This window comes from Chelonia mydas, chromosome 3 (genome assembly GCF_015237465.2).
Source record: "Chelonia mydas isolate rCheMyd1 chromosome 3, rCheMyd1.pri.v2, whole genome shotgun sequence".
NCBI lineage: Eukaryota > Metazoa > Chordata > Testudines > Cheloniidae > Chelonia > Chelonia mydas.
In genome coordinates this window covers 161,489,667-161,511,379 of record NC_057851.1, presented here as the reverse complement: position 1 = coordinate 161,511,379, position 21,713 = coordinate 161,489,667, and the positions used below count along the sequence as shown (strand labels likewise).

At 54.2% G+C, this 21,713-nt stretch overlaps 2 protein-coding genes and 1 long non-coding RNA gene across 6 annotated transcripts in view; all 3 read left to right on the top strand.

The window, feature by feature from the left end:
- The first annotated feature begins 2,044 nt into the window (after positions 1 to 2,044).
- On the top strand, positions 2,045 to 7,878 carry LOC114020584 (maestro heat-like repeat-containing protein family member 1). The gene is made up of 9 exons (XM_043543147.1): positions 2,045 to 2,167; positions 2,279 to 2,358; positions 2,779 to 2,884; positions 3,095 to 3,190; positions 3,905 to 4,009; positions 4,457 to 4,932; positions 5,099 to 5,248; positions 7,404 to 7,527; positions 7,623 to 7,878. The coding sequence occupies exons 1-6, from the start codon at positions 2,045 to 2,047 to the stop codon at positions 4,682 to 4,684; spliced, it is 738 nt and encodes a 245-aa protein (XP_043399082.1). The 3' UTR covers positions 4,685 to 4,932; positions 5,099 to 5,248; positions 7,404 to 7,527; positions 7,623 to 7,878.
- A 271-nt stretch (positions 7,879 to 8,149) lies between these two features.
- On the top strand, positions 8,150 to 12,586 carry LOC122465189. Its single transcript, XR_006289839.1, has 4 exons — positions 8,150 to 9,868; positions 11,312 to 11,442; positions 11,596 to 12,009; positions 12,437 to 12,586. It is a non-coding gene; the product is annotated as an uncharacterized LOC122465189 (long non-coding RNA).
- A 2,818-nt stretch (positions 12,587 to 15,404) lies between these two features.
- VASH2 (vasohibin 2) overlaps positions 15,405 to 21,713 on the top strand; it is a 68,184-nt gene continuing 61,875 nt past the window's right edge. Inside the window, exons 1-2 of one of the 4 annotated variants that reach the window (XR_005224852.2) lie at positions 15,405 to 16,209; positions 16,913 to 17,361. Coding sequence is in view for 2 of the 4 variants with exons in the window: in XM_007064757.4 (XP_007064819.2) it covers positions 17,086 to 17,361 (276 nt within the window). In the remaining 2 variants the exon portion in view is untranslated. Of the gene's footprint in view, positions 16,210 to 16,280; positions 16,453 to 16,912; positions 17,362 to 21,713 lie in introns of those variants that run through there. The other 3 variants (XM_007064757.4, XR_005224853.1, XM_043543671.1) reach the window with 3 other exon arrangements.

The following is a 21,713-nucleotide window of genomic DNA, read 5'->3' as shown; positions in this document are numbered from 1 at the left end:
ACCGGACATGGTTGTAATTGCCAGCTGTGGGAGGGAGTGTGCAGCAGTGGTTAGTGAAGGGGCCTGGACATAAGGTCTGCTGGGTCCCATCCATGGCTCTGACACTTGGTGTGACCCTGAGCCAGTAGCTTCCCCTCCCCAGGCCTGTTTCTCATCAGTAGGGTTGGGGTCGCAGTCCCTACAGCCCAGGGGAGTTGGGAGGCTCCAGGAAGGTGTGTAAAGTGCCGGGATGTCAGGAGCTGGGAGGCGCTGTCACCCCTGCACTAGGGCAGTGTTCTGCACCCCCTGCTGCTGGCTGAGTTTCTCCGTCCCTTGGCAATAAGACAGACTCTTGTTTTCACAGCCAGTCGATCGCCCAGTGTCATCACCCTGCCTGCTGGCTGGGCAGGGTAACTCCTCAGGTCACCACCCTCTCCAGCCTGCCTTGGGCTTGGAGAATGAGGAGGAGGGCAAGCAACATCACAGGCGACCGTGAACATCCGCCATCCATCGCTCCATCACCTAGAGCAAGTGAGTGGCACTAGGGTTCCTCTGTGGCGTCCCCTGTCTGTCTGGGGAGAGGCAGAAAGAGGGGGAGAATCTCTCCCAAAGGAGATTGGATTTGCAAACCGCCCCCAGGAGCCCCTTGCTCTCAGACCGGGGAGGGGCTTCTCCAGAGCTGTCTCCAGTGTGTTTGGAAAGGTCCCAGCAATGGGGCTCCCAGCCCTTCCTTTGTAGGAGACTGTTCTCAAGGCTGAGAATCTCTGAGCTGGGCCATGGAAATCAATGGGAAATGAGGGGGCCCTGGGCTTGCTATGCCTAGGGACTTTGACATGGGGAATGGTTTCCCAGGAGAAGTCCGCACTTCCGGGTTCTGTTCCTTCTCTAGCCTGGGGGGGAATGTGCCCTGGGATGGCAGGAGTGAGCTGCTTGTCCAAAGTGACCAATGGTCTTTGTGACTGACCCCGGTGCTCAAAAAGGAGGAGACTCCCCGGGTGTTGCAGCACCAGGAATGACGAGGGGGAATGTTGGGAGCAGATCATGCAATGAGCTCCTGCCAGTGTGTGGAGATTGCACTCCCTGCACCCCTGTGGGGGGAGGAGGAGCTGCTCTGGCTGGGGCAGGGATGGGGAGGGACCAAAAAGGCTGGTTAGTGAGAGGCTGCCTTGACCCCAGGCTCACGCCTGCTCCCCGCTCAGTTCCAGGATGATCAGGCTCCTGAGGATGTTCAGGAAGAAGGTGGCCCCAGAGCCTGAGGGAAGCAGCTGCCATCTTCCCCAGGAGCAGAGTGGCCTCTCCCTCCCCGCTGGCAGGGAAGGAGCCCCTGGCCGGGCCAGGAGGTGGAAGTGCCCAGCCTTCTGGCAGAGGAAACCCACTCCCGGCGCAGGTGCCGAGGTGGGAGAGCCACCGGCCAAGCCGAAATGGAGCTGGCCCAGGGTGTGGCTGGGCAGGCAGGACCCAGCCCAGGAGGGGAGCCGGGCAGGGTGGCTCTGGGGCTTGTTGTGTGGGAAGCATCGGCCCCAGGAACCCAGCCCTGATTCCCAGCAGGAGCCTTCGCCCTGCCCGCTCCCTGAGGACCTTCCAGCCTCCCCAGGGCAGGAGGTGGAGGATCCCTGTCCCAGCACCAGCAGCTCGGTCTGCTCCCCATGGGACAGCAGCAGGACCTATGACTCGGGCAGCCGCGAGGCCGATGGGCGCCGCTGCTTTTTTCCAGGTGAGGAGCTTGTGCAGGAGTCGTGGGTGATCTGGACAATGGGGGGGTCCCCACTCTCCCCCATTCAGGCCTGAGTCCTGCAGCTGGTGGGGGTGGGGCAGGGAGGTCCCTGGCTAACTGGCTCTCTCTCCCCTGATCCCACTCCTGGTGGGTGCAGGATGAGGCCCAGCACCTCATGTTCCTGCACACCATCCACCCCGCGTGTCTCGCTGCACGTCAGAGAGGGCAGGACACACTGGAGCTGAACTGCTGCAGGCAGCTGTAGTGGAGAGGATTGTGGTGAGCGAGACACAGTACCCAGCAGCTGGAGGCAGGACAGAGACATGGGAGGGCAGGAGTCTCTCTGGCCCAATGGATGGGGGCTGGCTGATGCTGGAGGGGCAGCTGCGGGCAGGGATTGCTGGGGCTGAAGGTTGGGGAGAAGAGACGGGAGAAATTCTGAGATTGGGCAGGAATCGGAGGAGTGGGAGGCAGGTGGGGGGATCCTGCTGGCTGTGTGGGGCGCTGACTGTGTAATCTCCTCACTGGGAACTGTCAGTGAGGCCTGAATCTCACACACTCCTTTGTCTCCTTTGGGTCTCACAGGAGTTCATTGAGGAGCTGCCTGATAACTCTCCACCCGGCACCGTCCTCGCTAACTCCCTGATTGCTGTGGGCAACCTCAGGTACCGAGAGCCTCCCGCCTGGTTGCCCTAACCCTGGCGCTGCTCAGGCCCAGGGCTGGGAGTCACTGTTCCTCCCACTCCCCGGTCACCTCCCAAGGGTGGCTCCCTCTGCCAGAGGTGGTGGGAAGGTTCACTCTCTCTGGGCTGGGCTGTTCTTTTCACTCCAGTAACATTGCAATGGCTTTGGGGAGAGGCTCCCTCCCAGGATCTACAGGAGGGGCAGCAGGGTCCAGGGAAGAGGCGCTATTCCTGCCCTGCCACTGTCTGTCTGGGAAACCTTGGCCTTGTCATTCCCTGGCTCGGTGCCTCAGTTTCCATTCTCGCCAGCCTGTGCCTATTTCCCTGCAGTTTCACATCCGTGTTGGTGAGAGTCCCAGCACTGCACTGCACAGTCTAATACCAGCTCCTCTCTCTTGCCAGCACCATGACACCTGCCCTGGAGCCAGAGCTGGAAACCCACCTCCTTCAAGCTGCCCTGCATGTCATCTTCACCCTGGGCACAGAGAAGGACACCACCCAAGTCCAGGTAGATCATGCTAAAGTCATGGATTGAAGAGCCACCTGTCATCCTGCCATGAATCCTTGCTAATTGCCTGCAGTGGGATGTGAATGAGAGAGGCCAGGATATGTGTTTGGGGGTCTCACCAGTGCTTCCCAGAGACCCCTCTTCCGATCCTGTGGCAGGTGTAGTCCCTCTTTCCTTAACTCTGACCCATGGCTCTCCCTTGCTTTGCAGGATCTGCATAGGGTCTTGCCAGACCTCCTGGATGCCATGCTGGGGAACCTGCTGGCAGAGTCCCCAGACACCGGCAGGCTCCACTACTTCTTGGAGGTGAGCCCGATGAGAGGGGTGGGGGCAATTTTACCTTAACTCTTAGATCCATTTTCCAGTCTGTCCTCTTAGCTGGGCCCCCAGTGGGCCGTCCTTGGTCAGGGCAGTCAGTGCAATGCAGTGTCAGGCCCTTCCTCCTGGAAGGACAGAGGAAGGAGCTGGGACTTCAAGCCAGAGCTCTGCCTGGTTCTGTTGAGCACTAACCACAGGGCCCCTGGCTGGCTTGGGGAGTGAGAGTCTGAACCCCTCCTGTGAGATCCAGAAGATGGTCCTCAGAGAAGAGTCACAGGCTCCTTCCTAGAGAAACAAGAGTACCCCTAGAGAATCAGCCCTTCTCTCTGACGGGCTGTGAGATTCCTGTGGGGATTGTGCTCACACTCAGTCCCTTCACTCAACCAAGGACTTGAGAGTCAGGGAAGGGTGAGGGGTCTGTCTCCTTCCTGGTGAGCTGTTCAGAAATGAGGAGTTCAGAGAGGATGGGACCAGCCCCGAGCCCGAACATTGTTCCAATCTAGAGAGACAATGACAAGTTGTGACCTGCAGGAGACAAGCATCGTCCTGGGGGCAACAATCCCCTTCTAAAGCTCTGCGATCAATGAATCAGATATTCCACCCTGTGCACAATGTCTCAGCCCCCTGGGGGTCGGGGGTGGGTCTCATTTGCACAACACATGCACCTGCCCATTGGTCCTATGCTGCCTACTTTCCCCAAAGCACATTAACTACTGGATCGTGCCCAGGGTGTCGCAAGAGAGAGCCAGGGCCATTAGGAGCAGCACGGCCCTGCTCAGATTCATTATCACCCTCCCTGAGTTTGACGTAAGTGACCTCTGACCCCAGCTTCCTGACTCCAGGCATAGGTGGGCTGGCGCCAACGAGCTGTAGGATCTGCTGCTGCAGGGGCTGTGGGTTAAGAGTGTTCTTTTTGGGGAGGCAGAGTCATGATAATGAGCTTGGCTTCAGTCATGTTCTTCTTGTCCTGGTTAAGTGATGACTCTGGGCTTTTAAGGGGACCATGCTCCAGGTTCATGCCTTCCTGTCATCCTGGAGCATCTGTGGAAACAAGTCCTCATGGAGGGCCCTGCCCACATCCCTGTGCTCCAGGCTCCCTTGGGGGAAGAGGAAATTAAGGATCTAGCTCTAGCTTCTATCCTCTAGGCATCTCCTGCAGAGAGGTGGAGGGGAAGGAGAGTCCTAGCCCAGTGGGAGACTGGGAGCTGACAGGAAAATGCTGATGGAGTCCCCTCTCCCTCTCCCTTCCATTAGAACTCAGCAGAATTCCCCAGGATGGGTCACCATGTGGCACAGCTGGCTCTGTTCATCGGTGACCCAGCCAAGGACATCAGCCGGCAGGCCAGGGAGGGGGTTTACCGGCTCGACCAGCTGCTGCTGCACCAGAGGAGTAAGGAACCCAGCTGGGAAATGGCACCTGATAGAAGAGTGAGACTGGGACCCCAGCCAATTTCTCTCAGACTGACCCCGGCTGGAGGATGAGTCTCTCTCGATCTCTTTCTCTGTTCTACACCACCCCTGCAATTCTGCTGGGCCAGGCACACAGCGAGGACTCTGCCCACTGTGCAGCCACCAGTGGGATTGGAAGGACACAAGCACTGCAACCAGAATGACAACTGTGTGTGTCTCTCCCAGGGCTGACCATCCATGAGGCTGAAGACCTGTGGTGTTGGGACTGGCACCAGGACAGCAGGCTCCTGGGCTACAAGAACACAGCCAGGGTAGGGGAGGTAAGGACACTCTGCCAGGGCATGACACAGCTCAGGGAATGGGGGTGGCTGGGTCCCCTGCACTGGCTGCCTCCTAGGGCCACTAGACGGAGATACCGTTCTAGCCCCAGGATTTGGAGCCTGGTTCTGGGCAGTCTGCTAATGCCTCATGTCCTGTTGGCTTTAGGTCTTCGGAAAGTTCTTCTTGGAGGTGCAGAGATCTTTCCTCTGGATGGCAGTGCTGGCCATCCATGACCCCCTGCTGCGTGTCAGCCAATCTGGGCTGCTCCTCACCTACTCCCTCCTGGGGGAAGCCCAGCAGTTGATGGGGGACAAGGTAAGCAGCTGCATTAGACTCAGGAGATTGGGGTGAGGCCCAGGCCTCATTCCCATCCTATGGCCATTCACTGGCCTGTCAGCAAGGAGCCTGGTGGGGAATGAGAGTGAGAGAAGGTGCTACAGGGAAGGGAGATGAATCCACCTCCATGAGCAGGAGGGAGCCAGCTTGTCCCCGGAGCAGCTCCAATCCAGCTGTTTAGCAAGGCTAATTAATGACAAGCATTACCTCGTCACAGACTTATGTTCTTAGGACCCGGTACTATCGGTCTTGGGAAGGGCAGAAGAGTCCCTTAAGTGCCCTCTTCAAGCCTCTCCTGTTCCACAGGGCTGCACCAGTTCCCAGTGGCCTAGTGCAGTGGTGAGCTGGAGCTGGTTCACGGGAACCAGTTGTTAAATTTAGAAGCCCTTTTAGAACCGGTTGTCCCTTGAGATTTCTAAATTTCTATATTTAACAACTGGCCAAAAGTGGTGCCTTAGGCGCCAACTCCATGGGTGCTCTGGGGCTGGAGCACCCACGGGGAAAATTTGGTGAGTGCAGAGCACCCACCGGCAGGTCCCCGCCCCGCGCCCGGCCCCAGCTCACCTCCACTCCACCTCCACCTCCTCCCCTGCATGCGCCGCCCCGCTCTGCTTCTCTGCCCCCCCGGCTTCCCGCAAATCATCTGTTCGCGCGGGAAGCTGGGGAGGGCTGAGAAGCAGGTGGCGGCTTTGCACTCAGGCCCAGGGAGGCAGAGGTGGGCTAGGGGCGGGAGGTGTGAGGAGGGCCGCCCGTGCCACAGCAGTTAACCTGGGGGGAGAGAGGGGGGCGTGCAGGGGAACCACTCCCCGCACCAGCTCACCTCTGCCTCCCTGGGCCTGAGTGCGAAGCTGCCGCTTGCTTCGCAGCCCCCTCCCTCCCCCCGGCTTCCTGCGCGAACAGATGATTTGCGGGAAGCCAGGGGGCAGGGGGCGGAGAAGCAGAGCGGGGTGGTGCGTTCAGGGGAGGAGGCGGAGGTGGAGCGGAGGTGAGCTGGGGCCGGGCGCGGGGCGGGGAGCTGCCGGTGGGTGCTCTGCACTCACCAAATTTTCCCCGTGGGTGCTCCAGCCCCAGAGCACCCATGGAGTCGGTGCCTAAGGCACCACTTTTGATGTGATCAGTGGGGGGAGCAGCTGCTCCCCCTGCTCCCCCCCAGCTATGCTCCCCTGCCCCTAGGAGCCAGAAGGACCTGCCGGATGCTTCCTGGGAGCATCACATCTTGCCCCCCGGCAGGTCCCTGTGGCTCTTAGGGGCGGGGTGGGCACCCACTACGGTGGCCCACGAGACCCTCCTGCCTGGTTCTGGGGTCAGTCATGGGACAGGGGAGGGGGGTAGATAGGGCAGGGGTTCCGGGGGGGGCGTCAAGGAACACAGGGGTTTGGATGGGGCAGGAGTCCCTGGGGGCGGGGGTGGGTCACGACCACCTCGTGGGGTGAAGAGGGAACCAGTTAAGATTTTGGCAGTTCATCACTGGCCTAGTGTCGGTGTCACCCGAGCCACCACCCAGAGTTGCTCCCATCACTGGCAGCCTGGGAGGCCAAGGACTGACAGGTGATGTGAACTGACGAGGCAGGGCTGAGGCACATGGGCAGGGGAAACTTGTCCTGCTGCTGGCAGGGCTAGACTCACTCTAGAGAGAACGGGAGGATTCAGTCAGCAGGGGCTGCTGATCTGCCCCATTCACCAGGGCTGCCATCCTGCAGCTTTAGCACTAGTGGCTGGGATGACTTGGGGAAAGGTCTCAACCTCCCCACATCCCACTTCACTGCTGCCAGAATCCCTCATCCCCCCCGCCCCTGCCTCCCCGCTAGAGCCCCCTCCCTGCCCAACCTGGGTGGGGGTGGGGGTGGGGGTGGAGGAGAGGGTTCTGAGAACTTGAGCTGTGGATTGGAGGTGGAACAGCTCTCAGGGGCACTGAGGAGGAGGTGGCAGGAGCTCACCCTCCAAGGAGAGGGGGGTTGGCACTGGAGGTCACTAGAAAGGACAACAAGCCTCCATTCTGGGGGTCAGGAGGGTGAATCCATGCCTCCGAGGTGGGCAGGTGCTGGGTGGGAATGCTGCTGGTTCCAGGTTCCCTTAATCCCCCCTGATTCTTCGGGGACGTCTGAGTGTCTGACAGGTTCTCGTTCCCTTGCAGCAGGAGGACGTCGTGGCTAATGTGATGCGCCAGCTCTGCATCATCCAGCGCTTGCGCCAAGTGCCTGAGGCACTGCAGGGGCTGTGCCTCTAAGGCCTCCAGCAACTCCCACTCCCAGCTGCAGGTACTACTCTGGCTCGCTGTAAATGGGGAGCTAGTGGAAGGGGAAATGGAGCCCCCTGGTACTCACAGAAACTCTCTCCCCTCTCTGTGGAGCAGGGTCCTTCCCTCTGCCCCCCAAATTCCTTCATCTGGGGCAGGAGCCTCCTTCCCAGCTGTCTTCCAGGCCCTGGGATCTGGCAAAGCCTCCCAGATAGGCGCAACCTGGAGCTGAGCCACCTCAGGGAGCAGTGGGGACAGGTCACCTCATCCCATCAAACCAAGCAATGCTGGCTCTCAAAGAGGCTTAGATGGAAGACCCCACTCCCTCATGGAGGTAAGAGCCATTTACTCCTTGGAGCATGTGGGTCTCTTGGGGGAGAAATGGGATCCCCAAAGCACAGCCTGGCTGGGAGCTTCCCCCGTCCCTGGCTCCCAGCTCTGGGACAGAGACATCTCCATCATCGTACCACCCTGGTTTTGTTCCTAGGAAGCAGCTCCCCAGAGATGTCCTCGAACCTGGATCCTGAGAGCATTTCCGGCAGGAGGCTCCAGCTCCTCAGGCATGAAGACAGTATCAGGTAGTCTCGTTCCCATGGCATCTCCAGTCTCCAGCTCCACTTCCCACAGCAGGGCAAATGAACCCATCAGCTCCCAGAATCCCAACTCCTTGACATCCTTCCGCTCAGCAGTGGGGTTTCTCCAGCCCCCTCACCACACCTGTCAGCCTCTGAATGATGAAGGGCCTGAATGTCAGAGTCACCAGAACAAGCAAACTCCAGTTCCAGGCAATGAGGCCTTCGTGTACTCAGCCCCTTTGGAAACCAGGTGGGGCGCAAGGACCCCAGCGCAGTAACAGTAGGAGTGAGCCGGGTGCTTTCCCCTGGGTTGCACAGCCTGGGGCTTAGCCAAGCTGATTACAGAATGAGCCCTAACTGACAGGCACCATGTACCTCCCCTTAAAGAGCCAGACTTCAGTGGTGATACAGCCCAGCTGGGGTATCCACAGGAATGAGAACGAGGTAGGAAGTTCAGAGCAGCAAGGAAAGCCTGGAGGGGAACTTGAGAAGAGAGGTAGGAAGTGCCCAGGGAAAACTGCAGCAAAGAGAAAGGAGCAGACCTAGCTGTTGAGTACAGGGCCCTAGGCCGCTCCCAGTGTCAGGGTGGGACTGGGTTTCCCTACTGGCCCCAAAGAACAGGGCGTACACGCACCCGGAGAGGGTTACCAAGCCCAGCACGGGGGCTGCAGGCTGAGCAAGAGCCCCAGCGATGGCAGAAGGACTGCTCTCTCTGGAAAGACCTCTTTGGACTTTTAGTGTGAGACAAGCTGGGCCCCAGAAGGGTGGACTAAAGGTGGTGACCTGGCCGGAGGGCTGAGTTATCAGGCAGAGAAACTGCCATGGTGCTGGAGCAACCATCGAGGGGTGATGCTAGCCCAGCAAGAGGGCTGTGATGCCATGTCTGCCCACCAGTGGGGCACGTAACTCCCAGTAGATTCGTTTCTGATTGGCATAGTCAGGAGGATTGAATTCCCCCAGTGATCCGTGAGGGCTGATGGAAGTCTTGGTTGCTGAAGGAAGGTCTGTTCTCCCAAGCAGGTGTCTCGAGGGACTGAGCTGGTCACTGGATTTCCCTCTTCAGTTCCCGGGACAATTTAAACAGCCAAAGCAGGTCTAGGGGTTTCTCCAGCAGTTCCTAGAAATCCAACAGAAGCAGAAGGAAATGCAGGTGGAGCTACAGACGCAGCAGCAGCAATGCCTGTGAGAGATCCTGCAAAGGGAAATCAACCCAGGGTCTGCTATGCCCATGGACAAAAAGAGCAGACACAGAGAGCAGGCCTGGGCTGTGCTGAGAAGGTTAGCCCAGAAGAGCAGGGCATGAGAAAGTCTACAAGCGTGGCCTAGTGCCAAGATGGGGACAAGACCTTGCAGACCCTCCACCCACACGCCCTGTCAGATGCTGCAGGGAGGTGAAGGACGAAACGGTTGGCCCAGAGATGAAGCAGACTGAAGAAGGGACAAACACAAGGGTGGAGCTGTCCATGGTGGGTTCTCAGACCCTGACGGAAAAGGTTTTGGTGTATGCAGCGGCAGTAGCAAAAAGACTACAGAAGAAGCTAAAGGCTTCAGAAGAGGCTCTGCAAGCAGCGGTTAATGAGAATGAGTGGCTGCAGGAAGAGCGCTGGGATACTGCAGAAGAGAAGGATTACCTCTTCATTCTGGTGAGCGAGCTGGCAGTGGAGCTGGAGACACTGTGCGTGCAGGCTCTACAAGCGTGCAGCCGGTGACAGTGACGACATGACGAGGGATGAAGCTTGGACAAGAATAGAACTTGCCCCCCATGTGGGCCAGGTTCTAAGGAGGAGGGTATGTAACAGGGGGGCTTGGCCTGTGGGCTATAAAGCCTGGAGCTAGGCCAAATGGATTACAGAGTGAGCTCCACCTGAGAGGAAAACCAGGGAAAACCACAGCAAAGGTACAGGAGTAGGCCCTGCTGTTCGATACAGGGCCTTGGGGCAGAACCTTGAATCCAGGGTAGGACTGGTTCTCCCATGGTCTCTAAGGAAGGGGACGTACAAGGCCACAGAAAGGGTTACCAAGGCCAGCAAGGACAGGCCGAGCCAAAGTCAGGTTGAGGAAGAGCCCTCAAAGGGACAGAAGACCTTGTTTCTGTAAAGGACCTTTTTGGAATTTAGTTTGGGATGAGCGCAATCCAGGAAGGAGTGGACTAAAAGACGGTCACCTGGCTGAAGGGCTGAGTTCCCAGCCAAAAACCTGCCAGAGTGCCCTAGCGACTATCAGCAGGGGTGCTAGCTCAGCAAGAAAGCTGTGACACCAGGCCTTGCCAGGAAGGGGCACCTATTGGTGTGTGAATTCTGTTACAAGCCTGCTTCCATTATGGAAACAGCCTGGTACTGGAGAGTGGTGGGGATGGCCTATGGGAGAGGATGGCTGGAGGGGTCATACAGGAGGGGCAGCAGGGTCCAGTGATGAGAGCAGGGAACGGGTTGTACTGCAGTCCTGCCACTGAGTGGTAACGTGATCCTGGCCAGGTCACACTCCTACCTGGTGCCTCACTTTCTCTTCTTTGAAATGGGGATCATCCTGACCCACGTTAAGAAAGTGTTTGATCCTCTGCTCTTCCTTCCCAAATCCCTGCCCTCCTTGCCCCACACAGGCCTCTGCCCTCTGTTCGCAGTTATGACTGCCACTGCACATTGAGTGGCTGTTTTCAGAGAACTATCCACAATGACTCCAAGACCTCTTTCTTGAGTGGTAACAGCTAATTTAGACCCCATCATTTTAGACGTAGAGTTGGGATTGTATTTTCCAATGTGCATTACTTTGCATTTATCAACATTGGATTTTGAACATTGAACAATGCCATTTTGTTGCCCAGTCGTGCAGTTTGGTGAGATCCTTTTGTAGCTCTTGGCAGTCTGCTTGGGACTTCACTAACTTGAGTAGCTTTTTATCATCTGCAAATTTTGCCATCTCACTGTTTACCCCTTTTTCCAGATTATTTATGAATATGTAGAACAGCACTGGTCTCAGTGCAGATCCCTGGGGGGACACCATTCTTTACCTCTCTCCATTCTGAAAACTGACTATTTATTCCCACCCTTTGTTTCCTATCTTTTAACCAGTTACCAGTCCATGAGAGGACCTTAGGATGTACCTGTATGGCACAATAATTCTGCATTGAAACAGTTGATTCAATTGCTTGTTCTTTGGGGTTCAGACCCCCTGTTCTCCCCATGGGGTGACAGAACCCTGATTGTCACATCTGACGTTTAGGCTCTGTCTCAGCCTTTCACACAGATGTATCGTGCAGCCAGCCCAGCTCAGGGAGCAGTGGGGACAGGTGATCTCATCCTGTCAAACCAAGCAACATGGGTCTCATTGAGGCTCAGATGGAAGATCCCATGCATCTCCTGGAGGTAAGAACCGTTCACTCTTCCTGTCACTTGGGGCTCTTGCAACAAACAGGGGGCTCCTGCTACATATCCTGGTTGGGAGCTTTCCCTATCCCTGGATCCCAGCCCTGGTACAGAGACCTATTTCTCATCATGATATCCTCATTTTATTCTCAGAGGATGTGTCCAGGATCCTGGATAATGTTTTCTGCAGGAGGTTTGAACAGGGAGAGATCAACCCAGGTCTGCAGGGTTCATGGGAGCAGCCACACTCCAACCCTCCACCTGGAAGCCTGCTGAAAATTGCTTACCTAGGACCCATGAAGTTCAGCCCCAGTTTGAGGCTCCACTCCTGAGGTTCTATTGGAGGAGTCCCAGAGAAGCTAATTGGCCCTGCGTAAGGAAGCAGCAGGAACAGGAAGCTGACTGAACACGAGGGCTGCTCCCTGTCCTGGATCATGTGCTGCTTGTTTCTGCTGCCGCTCCCCTGGCTTGATTTTCTGGCATCTGATTTGTGGTTGTGATCACAAGTTTGTCTTTTGCTTCTGATCTTCCAGTATCCTGACCCAGCTGACTCTCGACTCCTGTCATGTAAGTGTGGACTCTGGCTCTGACCAGTAGGTCTGGCTGCCCTTGACCCAGCCATGACATTGACTTTGTACAATTTCTCCAATGCTCTTTTTTGCTGTCCAGCAAAAATACACCAGTACCTTGGCTCCCAAAGTCCTAGTTGCCTGCTATTCAAGGGCTGAGGGGTAGTGCTTGTATTGTCCCCACCCCCACCCCAGCTTCTTTTCCTATGGGAATCTCCCTGGAGCAGAGGCGAAGTCTGCTCTTCTCTTTGGATCAGTCCCAGCAGTAATTCCACCCACCCTGGCCTCAGCTCAGCTACTTTGTTTACCTGGGATCAGGAATCACTTTTGAAGCCCTTAGCCTGTGGGTGGAGGTGGGAGCAGAGGCTGAAGCTCCAGCAGTTTCCACCAGAGAACACCACCCTGTCTTTCTATGGTCTGACTAGGGCTCACCATCCATCTTGGAGCTGAACACCAGATGGGAGCTGATAGATTGTCCTTGGTGGGCCATGTTCTTGTGTGTGATGGAGCTGTGTGCCAGAGAGGGCCAGGAGCAGATGCACCAGGCATGGCCAGGGCCAGGCTAAACAGCTAAATGCTAGGTGAGTCAAACCATGGCCACATATAGACACCTTGGGCATCCATGGGGGCTGAATCTGGGCCCTTCGCTGCCAAGAGCACAACTCACTCCAACTTGAGTCATTATGGTAGTGACCCCTGCCAGCCCCTCTGGGGGGGAGGGGGAGGGTCAGTATTATCTCTGTTAGCTGGCGCACAGGGATGGAAAGCAACTGGCTGCAAGGTCTCACACAACATCATTGAGAGAGGCAGGAAGGAAGCATGGTACTAATACCAGTCCAGCTCCAACAACTAGACTCCACCCACTTCCAAAGCCAGAGAATCCAGGAGCCCTGACTCTGACAGCTAGGCCTTAAATGACAAGACCAAGCTCCCTCCCACTCAGGAAGCCATAGAGGGGACCATCTGCTGAGCTCCCCTTTGCAGTGCCACTGTCAGAGACCATTGCTCTGCCAAGTGACTGAGCAGGGAACTCCTTGAGAGACTCCTAGAAACTCGCAGGTGTTTCCCTATGGCCTTCTGGGAGGCGTGGAAAGAGAGCTGCATTGAAGACACTCTCCTGCTCTAACAAAGGGTTTCTGTTCTCCTAGATAGTCAGCCAGTGGGGCCAGTTTGCAGAACATGGAAGAGCCGTTTGTCGATGGGTTGGAGGATTTACCATGTAGGTGGCAGCAGCTGCAGTGCCTGCGGTCCCCATGGGCCAAGCCTCCACTCCTGACACTCCAAACTAATCTCCCCCTGCTCTCAGGGGGGGCGGTCTTTGGCTTTAGCTGCTGGGCCTGTGTGCCTAGACAGAGGGCTCAGGTATTTCCATCAGGCTGCTCAATGGCAAATGCAGCCATCCACAGAAGTGAAGGAGAATGGAAGTGAAAGAGCAAAACTGGACCATCCGCTGAGCTGCTGCAATCAAGTGAGCAGAGCCGGGGAGAGAAGAGGGAGAACTCGAAGGTGGCTGGTGGCAGTAGGGAGAAAAAGCAGTTTGGGAGCCAGGAGAGTAGAAACAAATAGTTAATGATGAATACTGCGGGCTTTGTCTTATGTGGTGAAGGGTTAAAAATGGGTCTCTTTACTATCACGCTAAACTTTAAAATAGCCGCGTATGATGAAAGGGCAGGTCTATAAAGGTAAGAGGTTAGTCTAGGGGCTTGAAGTCCCAGATTCTGTCGATATTGCATACTTCTACCAGCTGATCTCAACCCAACCAATCCCTGAGGTGGTAGCTGTAGTGAACTCTTGTCCTCTTTTTCTGGAGTAGAAAAAGGACACAATACATGTGGCCAAGGAAATAGAGAGGCATGGGGGTCACTTGTAGTGGTGCCTGTTAATATGGCTTTTGTGGGGGAGCACGGCAGGTTACTTTGGACTAGGTAGGAGCCACATGTCTCCAAACCTGCACATCCCAAGGCTCCAGAGACCTGTCTCCAGATCCCAGAGCTTCCTCAGAGTCCTAAGGAGCCAGATGGAATCTGGCCTCTCTCCCCCCACCTCAGCAGTCCAGAAAAAGCTATTTGTAGATATGTTATGTGTCCTCTCCTGCCACACTCCCTTGTTGGTGACTAATGCAGTCACAGAGTCCAGGCTCAGTGTCATGTATTCCTCTGGGCTGTGACAAGCAGTACGACTTGAGCTGCAATGGATCCTCCTGTTCATGGGCTGAGTGGGCAACCTCTCTACGGCCGTATCTGGTTTCCAGCCCACACGCACTAAGGAGGAGATGATGGACTTACCCTAAAGGTGGGTGTGGGAAGAAGCAGAGTGAAGAGGTGATCAGAAAGCCATCCCGTGGCATTCCTCCTAGAGTCGCTCCCACAACCACCTGGCTCCTTCCTGCCGTAGGCTGCAGCCCCTAGGTTCCATATGGAATGTCTGAATTAACCCGCTAGAAAGCTGCCTCTGGCTCTCTACAAGCTCTCACACAGCCCTGTCACGAGAGGTAAGGAATAAGGTCCTGCCTCCCCCAACAGCTCGGGGGAAGCCTCTCAGAGAAATCAGTGCAGGGCTTTATGCATCTCTACAAACAGATCACTTTGCGTGGTGTTGTCAACAAGCTGTGCAGCTCTTTTTAGAGCAACATTAACTCCCCCAGGGATTTCTGCTCTAAATGCTCTGGGCCTGAGGGAAGACTTCTGTGGAAAACAGACCTTTCCCTTGCTCCAATCCAGGCTCTGCAGTTCTGATGCTGTTGAGCTGATAGGGAAGGCTTGAGGGTTCCTGGAGAGCATGCTGCAACACCAGCAATCCCATTCTGCAATGCCAGCAATCCCATGCTGCCTCAGCCCTGGGGACACGTTCTCTTTCTCCCCCGGCACCTTCCAAAGGAGGGAAGAAAGGGACAAGTGAGGTGGAGTCTCTCCCTGGCTTACAGATAACCCATCCTGCAGTAACACAAGTGTGGACTCAGGGGAATACTGTGGTGCGGTGTAGGTGCTCTGCAAGATATCACTCTTGAAGGGAAGCAACACTTTTCTTGGCACTGGAATCTGGGCAATAAGGAAGAGGAGTTGGAAGTTCTCCCTGGGGAGGGGAAATGGGGAAACCTGGTGGGACGATGTGTATGACTGGAATGTTAGTGTCGCTGGTTACAACACACTGAGGTACGGGAGAGAGGGTAAAAGTGGTGGGCAGGGTGGCACTTTCAGCGGTTCTCAAACTGTGGGTCAGGACCCCAGAGTGGGTTGCAACCACATTTTAATGGGGTTGCCAGGGCTGGCTTAGGCTTGCTGCGGCCCGGGGCCAAAGCTAAAGTCCAAGCCCCAGCACCTGGGGCCAAAGCCGAAGCCCCACTGCCTGAGGCTGAAGCCAAAGCCTGAGGGCTTCAGCCCTGGGCAGTCGGGCTCAGGTTGCAGGTCCCCTGTCTGGGGCTGAAGCCCTTGGGCTTTGATTTTTGTCCAAGGCTTTGGCTTTGCACCCTCACCCACACCCGGAGCAGTGGGGCTTGGGGGGCCTCAGGCTTCGGACCCCCTCCAGGGGTCATGTAGTAATTTTTGCTGTCGGAACGGATTCAAAGTGTAATGAAGTTTGAGAGCCCCTGCTTTAGACCATGGTTCTGTGACTGGATCTGTATAGATACAAATGTCACCCCATGTGGATCTGATTACAGGACTGAGGGTTTAGATTGTCAACTGTTTGGGACAGGGATTGTCGCTGTGAAGTGTCTTGCAGCCTGTGAGTACCAGAGAAAGCAATAATCTACCCCCATTTAGATTAGCACAGTATGTTAAATAAATGTTCCGACACAGAATACTGTGAAGAGAATTAATCTTCATCTACGTACAAATGTCTACCATGTAACACCGCGATTTACGATTTAAATGCACTGAACCACTGGGAGCTCCAGGCACCGAGGGCAGCTCAGCTCCAGCTCTGAGTGCTCAGATTTCTCCCGCTGGCCCCGCCCCCTGGCAGGATCACCGCCAAGCAGAACTCGGCAAAGCTTCTCAGCCTGGCCGTCCAGCTCCTGGGGCCGCCCCTCTTTGTTGCGGCAGCCAATAGGGGCGCTCGGAACGTCGGCGGCTGCCGGGTAACATGGTTACGTGTCAGAGAGTAACAATCATGGACCATGGGCTAAGGCGAAAGAGGCAGCCGCAGCAGCCCCAGCCTCCCGGAGGGTCCGTGGCGCAATGAATCCCGCTGCGACCAGGTGAGGGGGCGGGGGGCGGACTCGGGGCAGGGGTGGAATGTCTGATAAAGAGCGGCCGGCAGCAGCAGCGGGGGAAGCAGCCAGGCAGCCACCCACTCCCTGCCCAGCCCTCTGCTGCTGGGGATCGCTTGCGAGCGGACCCGTCTGGAGCTGAGCCTGATATAAGACTGGTCGTGCTGCAGTCTGGGTCTCTGCTGCTGGCGGCTGGCACAGAATCACCCACCTCCGAGGAAAGAGGAGAGGGTGAGTGTGGAGAGCGGGGTCTCTGGGCTTCAGTTCGAGGGGGATTCTGTTGCGTTTGCGTTTTGGACTCCAGCATTGTCTCAGATCGAACCGGGTGATGCAGACAGGGATCTAGCCAGAGTGACAGCCCTAGGCGCGATATGCCGAGGGATCTAGCCAGGTCCAGGTCACTTTGGGAACCCCAGGGGTAATATGGGGAGAGGGATCTAGGTAGATTGCTATTGTCACCCTTGTGTGACGCCCGCAGGAGTTTTACAGAGAGGTGTCTCTCCAGATTGCTATTTTCCTTTTGTCTGTCAGTCTTAGTTGATACGGAAAGGGATCTAGCCATGTTGTTATCCTCTCATGTGCCAGCCTTAGGGGATGCAGTGAGCTGAATGTTTTGCATAAACTCTGCTCCTCTTCTTCTGCTAACATGCTTTCTCTTTTCCCCCTCTTTCTCACCCTCTGCTGGTTTTAGATTCAGCCCACAAGAGAACAAACCCAGCAGCACTCACGCTGGCTAATTTTAGCTAATAACCACTCTGCCTAATTGCTGTGGCAGCAAGTGAGAGATGGATAAGGCTTCCTTGTTGTGGCATTGAACTGTATACATACGTCCTGCTTGGACTACTCTCGCAATTCAAACCCATCATGACAGGCTCTACTTCCAAAGCCCACCACTGCCCCCATCCCAAGGGAGCCAAAGGGGGCCGGTCAAGGAGCACTCATGCACGGCCTGTCAGCACAGCCAACAACGGGGGCTCAGAAGAAGAAGACAAAGATGGAGGGGTGCTTTTCCTCGTCAATAAAAGTGGCTTCCCGATCGACGGGCAGACCTGGGAGAGGATGTGGGTGCATGTGGCAAAGGTGCACCCTGCAGGCAGAGAGATGGTGGAGACAATAAGGAATGCTGCATACCTGGCTAAAGTAAGTGGCTCTAGGCCTTGGCAGAACCCTGAGATCTCAAGAAACTTAGTACAGCAGTTGCTTTCCTCTGTCTCATGAAGTGTATGTGTATGTTATAGCTTGAGTGCAAATAACAGCTATAGTTAAAGATGCCTAAGTGTTTCCATTCTAAGCACCTGTTTTGCATCATGAATAATTTCTTGAAAACATCACCTATGGGTTTCTAGGCTTGGTTTCTGCCAATATATGTATATGTTTGCAACTGTTTGTTGACAGCTCTAATGCTGCACTGGCAATGCAAGTCTTCAATGCCGCAAAGTTTTTTTTGTTTTTGTTTTTAACAGTGAGATAACTATTGCATGTTAGTTATCTCAGTATAAAATCCTAATAGAATATGGTGCTTTATCTCTATTATTTTTATTGCTTCAGCACCTAGGAGCCCCAGGCATGGACCCCATTCTTCCAAGTGGGGTACATAAACAGATCAAAAAGATGGTCCCTTCCTCAAAGAGTTAATACTTAGTTTGTAAGAAAAAAGACAACAGATGTACTTCCCCATCAGTTTGTCTGTATCCAAGGAAACAGATGATCTTGGTCAGTATGATAGGCTGTAGTTTCTGCACATCAGCAGCCTAACTTGTCAAGTTTTTTTGGTAGGCTTCACAGCAAAGGCGAGCTTTGAGGAAGGATTTGAAGGTGGATAATGAGGTGGCTTTGCAGATGTGTACAGGGAACGCCTCCCAAGTGTGGAGTTTAAATGGGACCCTCTAAGGGTTAACTTGGTGAAAACTCTGCTGGAAGGAACACCAGCTTCTGAAGCCTGTGGGCCTGACTGTATACCTGGGTGGAAATGGGAGAAAGCACAAAGGTGTTTATTTAAAAATTTAACAAGAGGGCAATGGTGACTGGCCTCATGGGCCCGGGTGGAAGTGGGAGGTGACCTTACAGTTCTGAATGACAGATAATAGGTAGGGTGGGGCTAGGTCGTGAAAGATTTTGAAAGGGAAGACAAATCGCTTATATTTGATGTAATAGACAAGAGGGAGCAAATGGAGGGATGCCAACAGATGGGTAATGTGACCAAAGCGATAGGCTAGAGAAATGATCTTTGCAGCAATGCTCTGAATGGATCTGACTGGAACATTTGTGGAGGCCAGGGAAAAGGATGGTGTAGTAATCAAGATGCGAGATAACAAGAGCTTGGATGAGAGTTTTGCTGTGTGAAAAGACAAGAAAGGTCTTATTTTGCTGATGTTCTGCTGAAAGAATCTGCAAGATTTAGACGTGGACCTCTGTTTAGGTCCTCACATCCAGGCTGAGTTGCACTATAGAGTTTACCGTGAGGTAGCTGGTAGGCAAGGTTGGTGCTATACCCTCCACCTGTGGTTGACCTTGCAGTAAAACTAAAATGCCTTGTCTCCACTAGGGTTTTAGCTAGTGCACTCTAGTTAATCCATGGTAAAAACACACTTTTTTTTTTTTTTTTAGCGGTCTAGACCAAACCTAATTTGAAAATTAGCAGGTTAACAACCTCACTGAGAAGTGCCTTGGAGTGTTCCGGTGAATATTGGTTTTGATTTGGCAGTTAGGAGAGCATGAAAACCGCCCTTCGCGCATGGACAGTGCACTCGGAACACCCCTAACATTTGAAAAGCAACGTTCAGACGGAACTGCAGCTGCGCTGTGCACAAATGTACCATTCACTCAGCTGCATAGTGACCATGTTCCAGATTGAATGAGGAAGAGCTCTTAAGGGGTCCTGCCTCAGCCAAAGCAACTTAAACCTTGACTTTACAACCGTGCTGTGGGCTTTCCTGGCCTTTGAGTTCTTTATTTATGCTCTATCCCTGTCTTTTACCCTGTGTCTGTCTTCTCTGTTTAGAATGTAAGCTCATTAGGGCAGGGGCTGCCACGTGCTCTGTGCAGTGCCTTGTACTGTGGGGCCCCATTCTTGGTTGGTGCCTAAGCACTATAGTAATAAACAGGAATAATAATAATTGCAGAAGCTTGACATTCTCTTAATAAAGAGGGTGAAATCCTGGCCCCATTGCGTTCAATAGCAAATTTCCCACAGACTTCAGTGGGGCCAGGATTTCACCTAGAATGTGTGTTTATGAGACTTCGGCAAAGTTTAGGTCGGGGACTGGACTTCACAGCTGGAGCCCATCTCTTCTCCCCCGCCCCTTATATCTCTACTGATTTATGAATGCAAGACTGAAAAACCCTTGGTGAGGAATAGATACTTTGCATGTAGCTTTGCATTAACATGTTAGTTTAATAAAAGACTGAGCTGGGGGTAGGTGGACATAGGGCATGTAAGCCATGGTGAACAGTTTAACGTTTCTGCTGGCAACATTTTCTACTGAGACTAGCAGGTTTGTTTTGCTCTTCATCACACTCTGGTTGTCTCTCTGCTACTGCATTAGTAGTCATACTGTATTTAACGATCTGTCTACCCTCAGAGATTATGGCTTTGATTCTCTTCCCGCATGCACTAGTGTAGATCAGGAGTAAAAACTCCTGGGAAAGAAGATTGGAATGGGCAGGGGGGAATGGTTTGATAAATGTAGTATGTGTATGAACTTCAGATGGCTAATTATATCCCTGTTCTTTGCCTAGGTTAGTAACTAGGAGCCCTGTGCTTCTCTCTGCTCTGTGACACAGAGGTGGGCAAATTCATGGAAGGAGAAGAAGAGACAGGGCCCAGATCCATAAAGGGACTTAGGCACTGCAATGCCTAACTTTTAGGCACCGAGAAAATCACTTGAACAACTTTGGGATCCACAAAGCCTGAGTTCGGTGCCTAGGCTTCATGTAAAAGCCAATATGCTAGGTGGGGAGATGCCTGAGCTAGCCAATGAGAGATGCCAAGAAGTGGGGAGGGCTAAGCTCCACCCTTCTGACAGAGTTCAGCATGTAAGTCTGGGCTGCAGGGAGGTGCCCATCTCTGCTTGTGATTCACAACTGGGAACTCCTCTTCCGGAGTCAGGTGGCTTAGGTGCCTAAGTCGTTTCTTACAAGAATGAGTTAGGCACTTGCCTAGTGCCACACAATGGACCATTGGGATGGCGAGGAGCAGGAGGATGACCATGACCTCTTCTATAACTTTTAGCCCAGTAGTTAGGGTATTCCCCCAGGATGTGGGAGACCCCCGTTCAGTTCTGCCTTCTACTTGATAAGAAGGGATTTGGACAAGGCTCCCCACCTCTCAGGAGGGGGCATCAATCATTGGACTGTGGGATATTGTGATGTGGGACTCTCTCTGTCTCTTCCGTAGAAGTTGAATAATTAATTAGGCCAGAGAGATAGGGATTCTCACTCCTTAGCCGAGTGGTTAGGGCACTCACTTGAGAGGTCTGGGATCGCTACTCAAATGCCTTATCAGACAAAGAGGGAATTGAACCAGGGTCTCCCCTATCCCAGAGATGTTACCTAACCTTTGGGCTAAAGGGAGGCTGCCTCTTCCTGTCCCCAGGCATTTTGTATGGAGTTAGGTGTACTCAGTATGCCTACTGGATTGGGCCCCACAGGCAAGATAAGAGGAGTGCCTATCTTCCCCCAGTTTGTGGATTGCTCTGGGACTTAGATGTAAGTAAGACTTGAAATGTAAGATGACTTGAAACACTTTATTTTTAATCTGGTTTGTGTGGGCAATGGTGGTAGTGGTATATAGACTGTAAGACACGCACACTTTTTCCGTTCAGAGTGTAGAGGGCTAGACAAGGTCTGTAGGCCTTCCTGCTTAAAGCAAGGCAGAAGTGCACGTGCCCAGAGGCAGAAATATAGGTGCTCAGGGAACTTCTGCAACAAAAATATAGGGTGCTGTGTGAGTTTAGGCACCTACAGGGTTAGGCAGCAGCTGAGGGGGGTTTTTGTGGATTGCAGTGATGCCTAAATCTGGATTTAAGTTCCTCTGTGGATCTTGGCTTAAGTTTCCAGCTTTTTTCCCCTTTCCTTGAGCTTGCAGGAGCCCCTCTGTCTGAACACCGCACAGCTGTGGCACTGCATGTGGCAACCAGGAGCAGTCACTCCCCAGGATTCTTCCCCTCGGGCTCAAACACCAGAGTTATCTCCTCCAGAAAGTCAGCAGTCCTGATCACTACATCACCTCCCCTACTTGGAGGGCGTAGAGCTCAGGTGCAGCGTGGAGAACCCATAGCAGCCCATCCCAAAGAATCCGCTTGTCTGGAACATCCCTTCCCCATGGAGCCTCAGGTTCTCTTGGAGTTTGAAGGCCCACACTCTGCTCTCTTTAAGGCTGTAAAGCCCTGCCCCTGGTAGGAGCATGGAGCAGAAACCCTACAAGGCGAACTGGCTGAATCAAGTGGAGTTCTTGAATTCTCTTCCCTACTCCTGGGAGGGCTTTACTGCAA

What these genes read in the sequence shown, in the direction of transcription:
- LOC114020584 (XM_043543147.1), top strand. Translation starts at nt 2,045, where the DNA reads ATGGATGGGGGCTGGCTGATGCTGGAGGGGCAGCTGCGGGCAGGGATT. An exon ending in AGGACACCACCCAAGTCCAG is followed by an intron (nt 2,885 to 3,094) that starts GTAGATCATGCT and finishes CTTGCTTTGCAG; the next exon opens with GATCTGCATAGGGTCTTGCC. An exon ending in GGCTCCACTACTTCTTGGAG is followed by an intron (nt 3,191 to 3,904) that starts GTGAGCCCGATG and finishes CTTTCCCCAAAG; the next exon opens with CACATTAACTACTGGATCGT.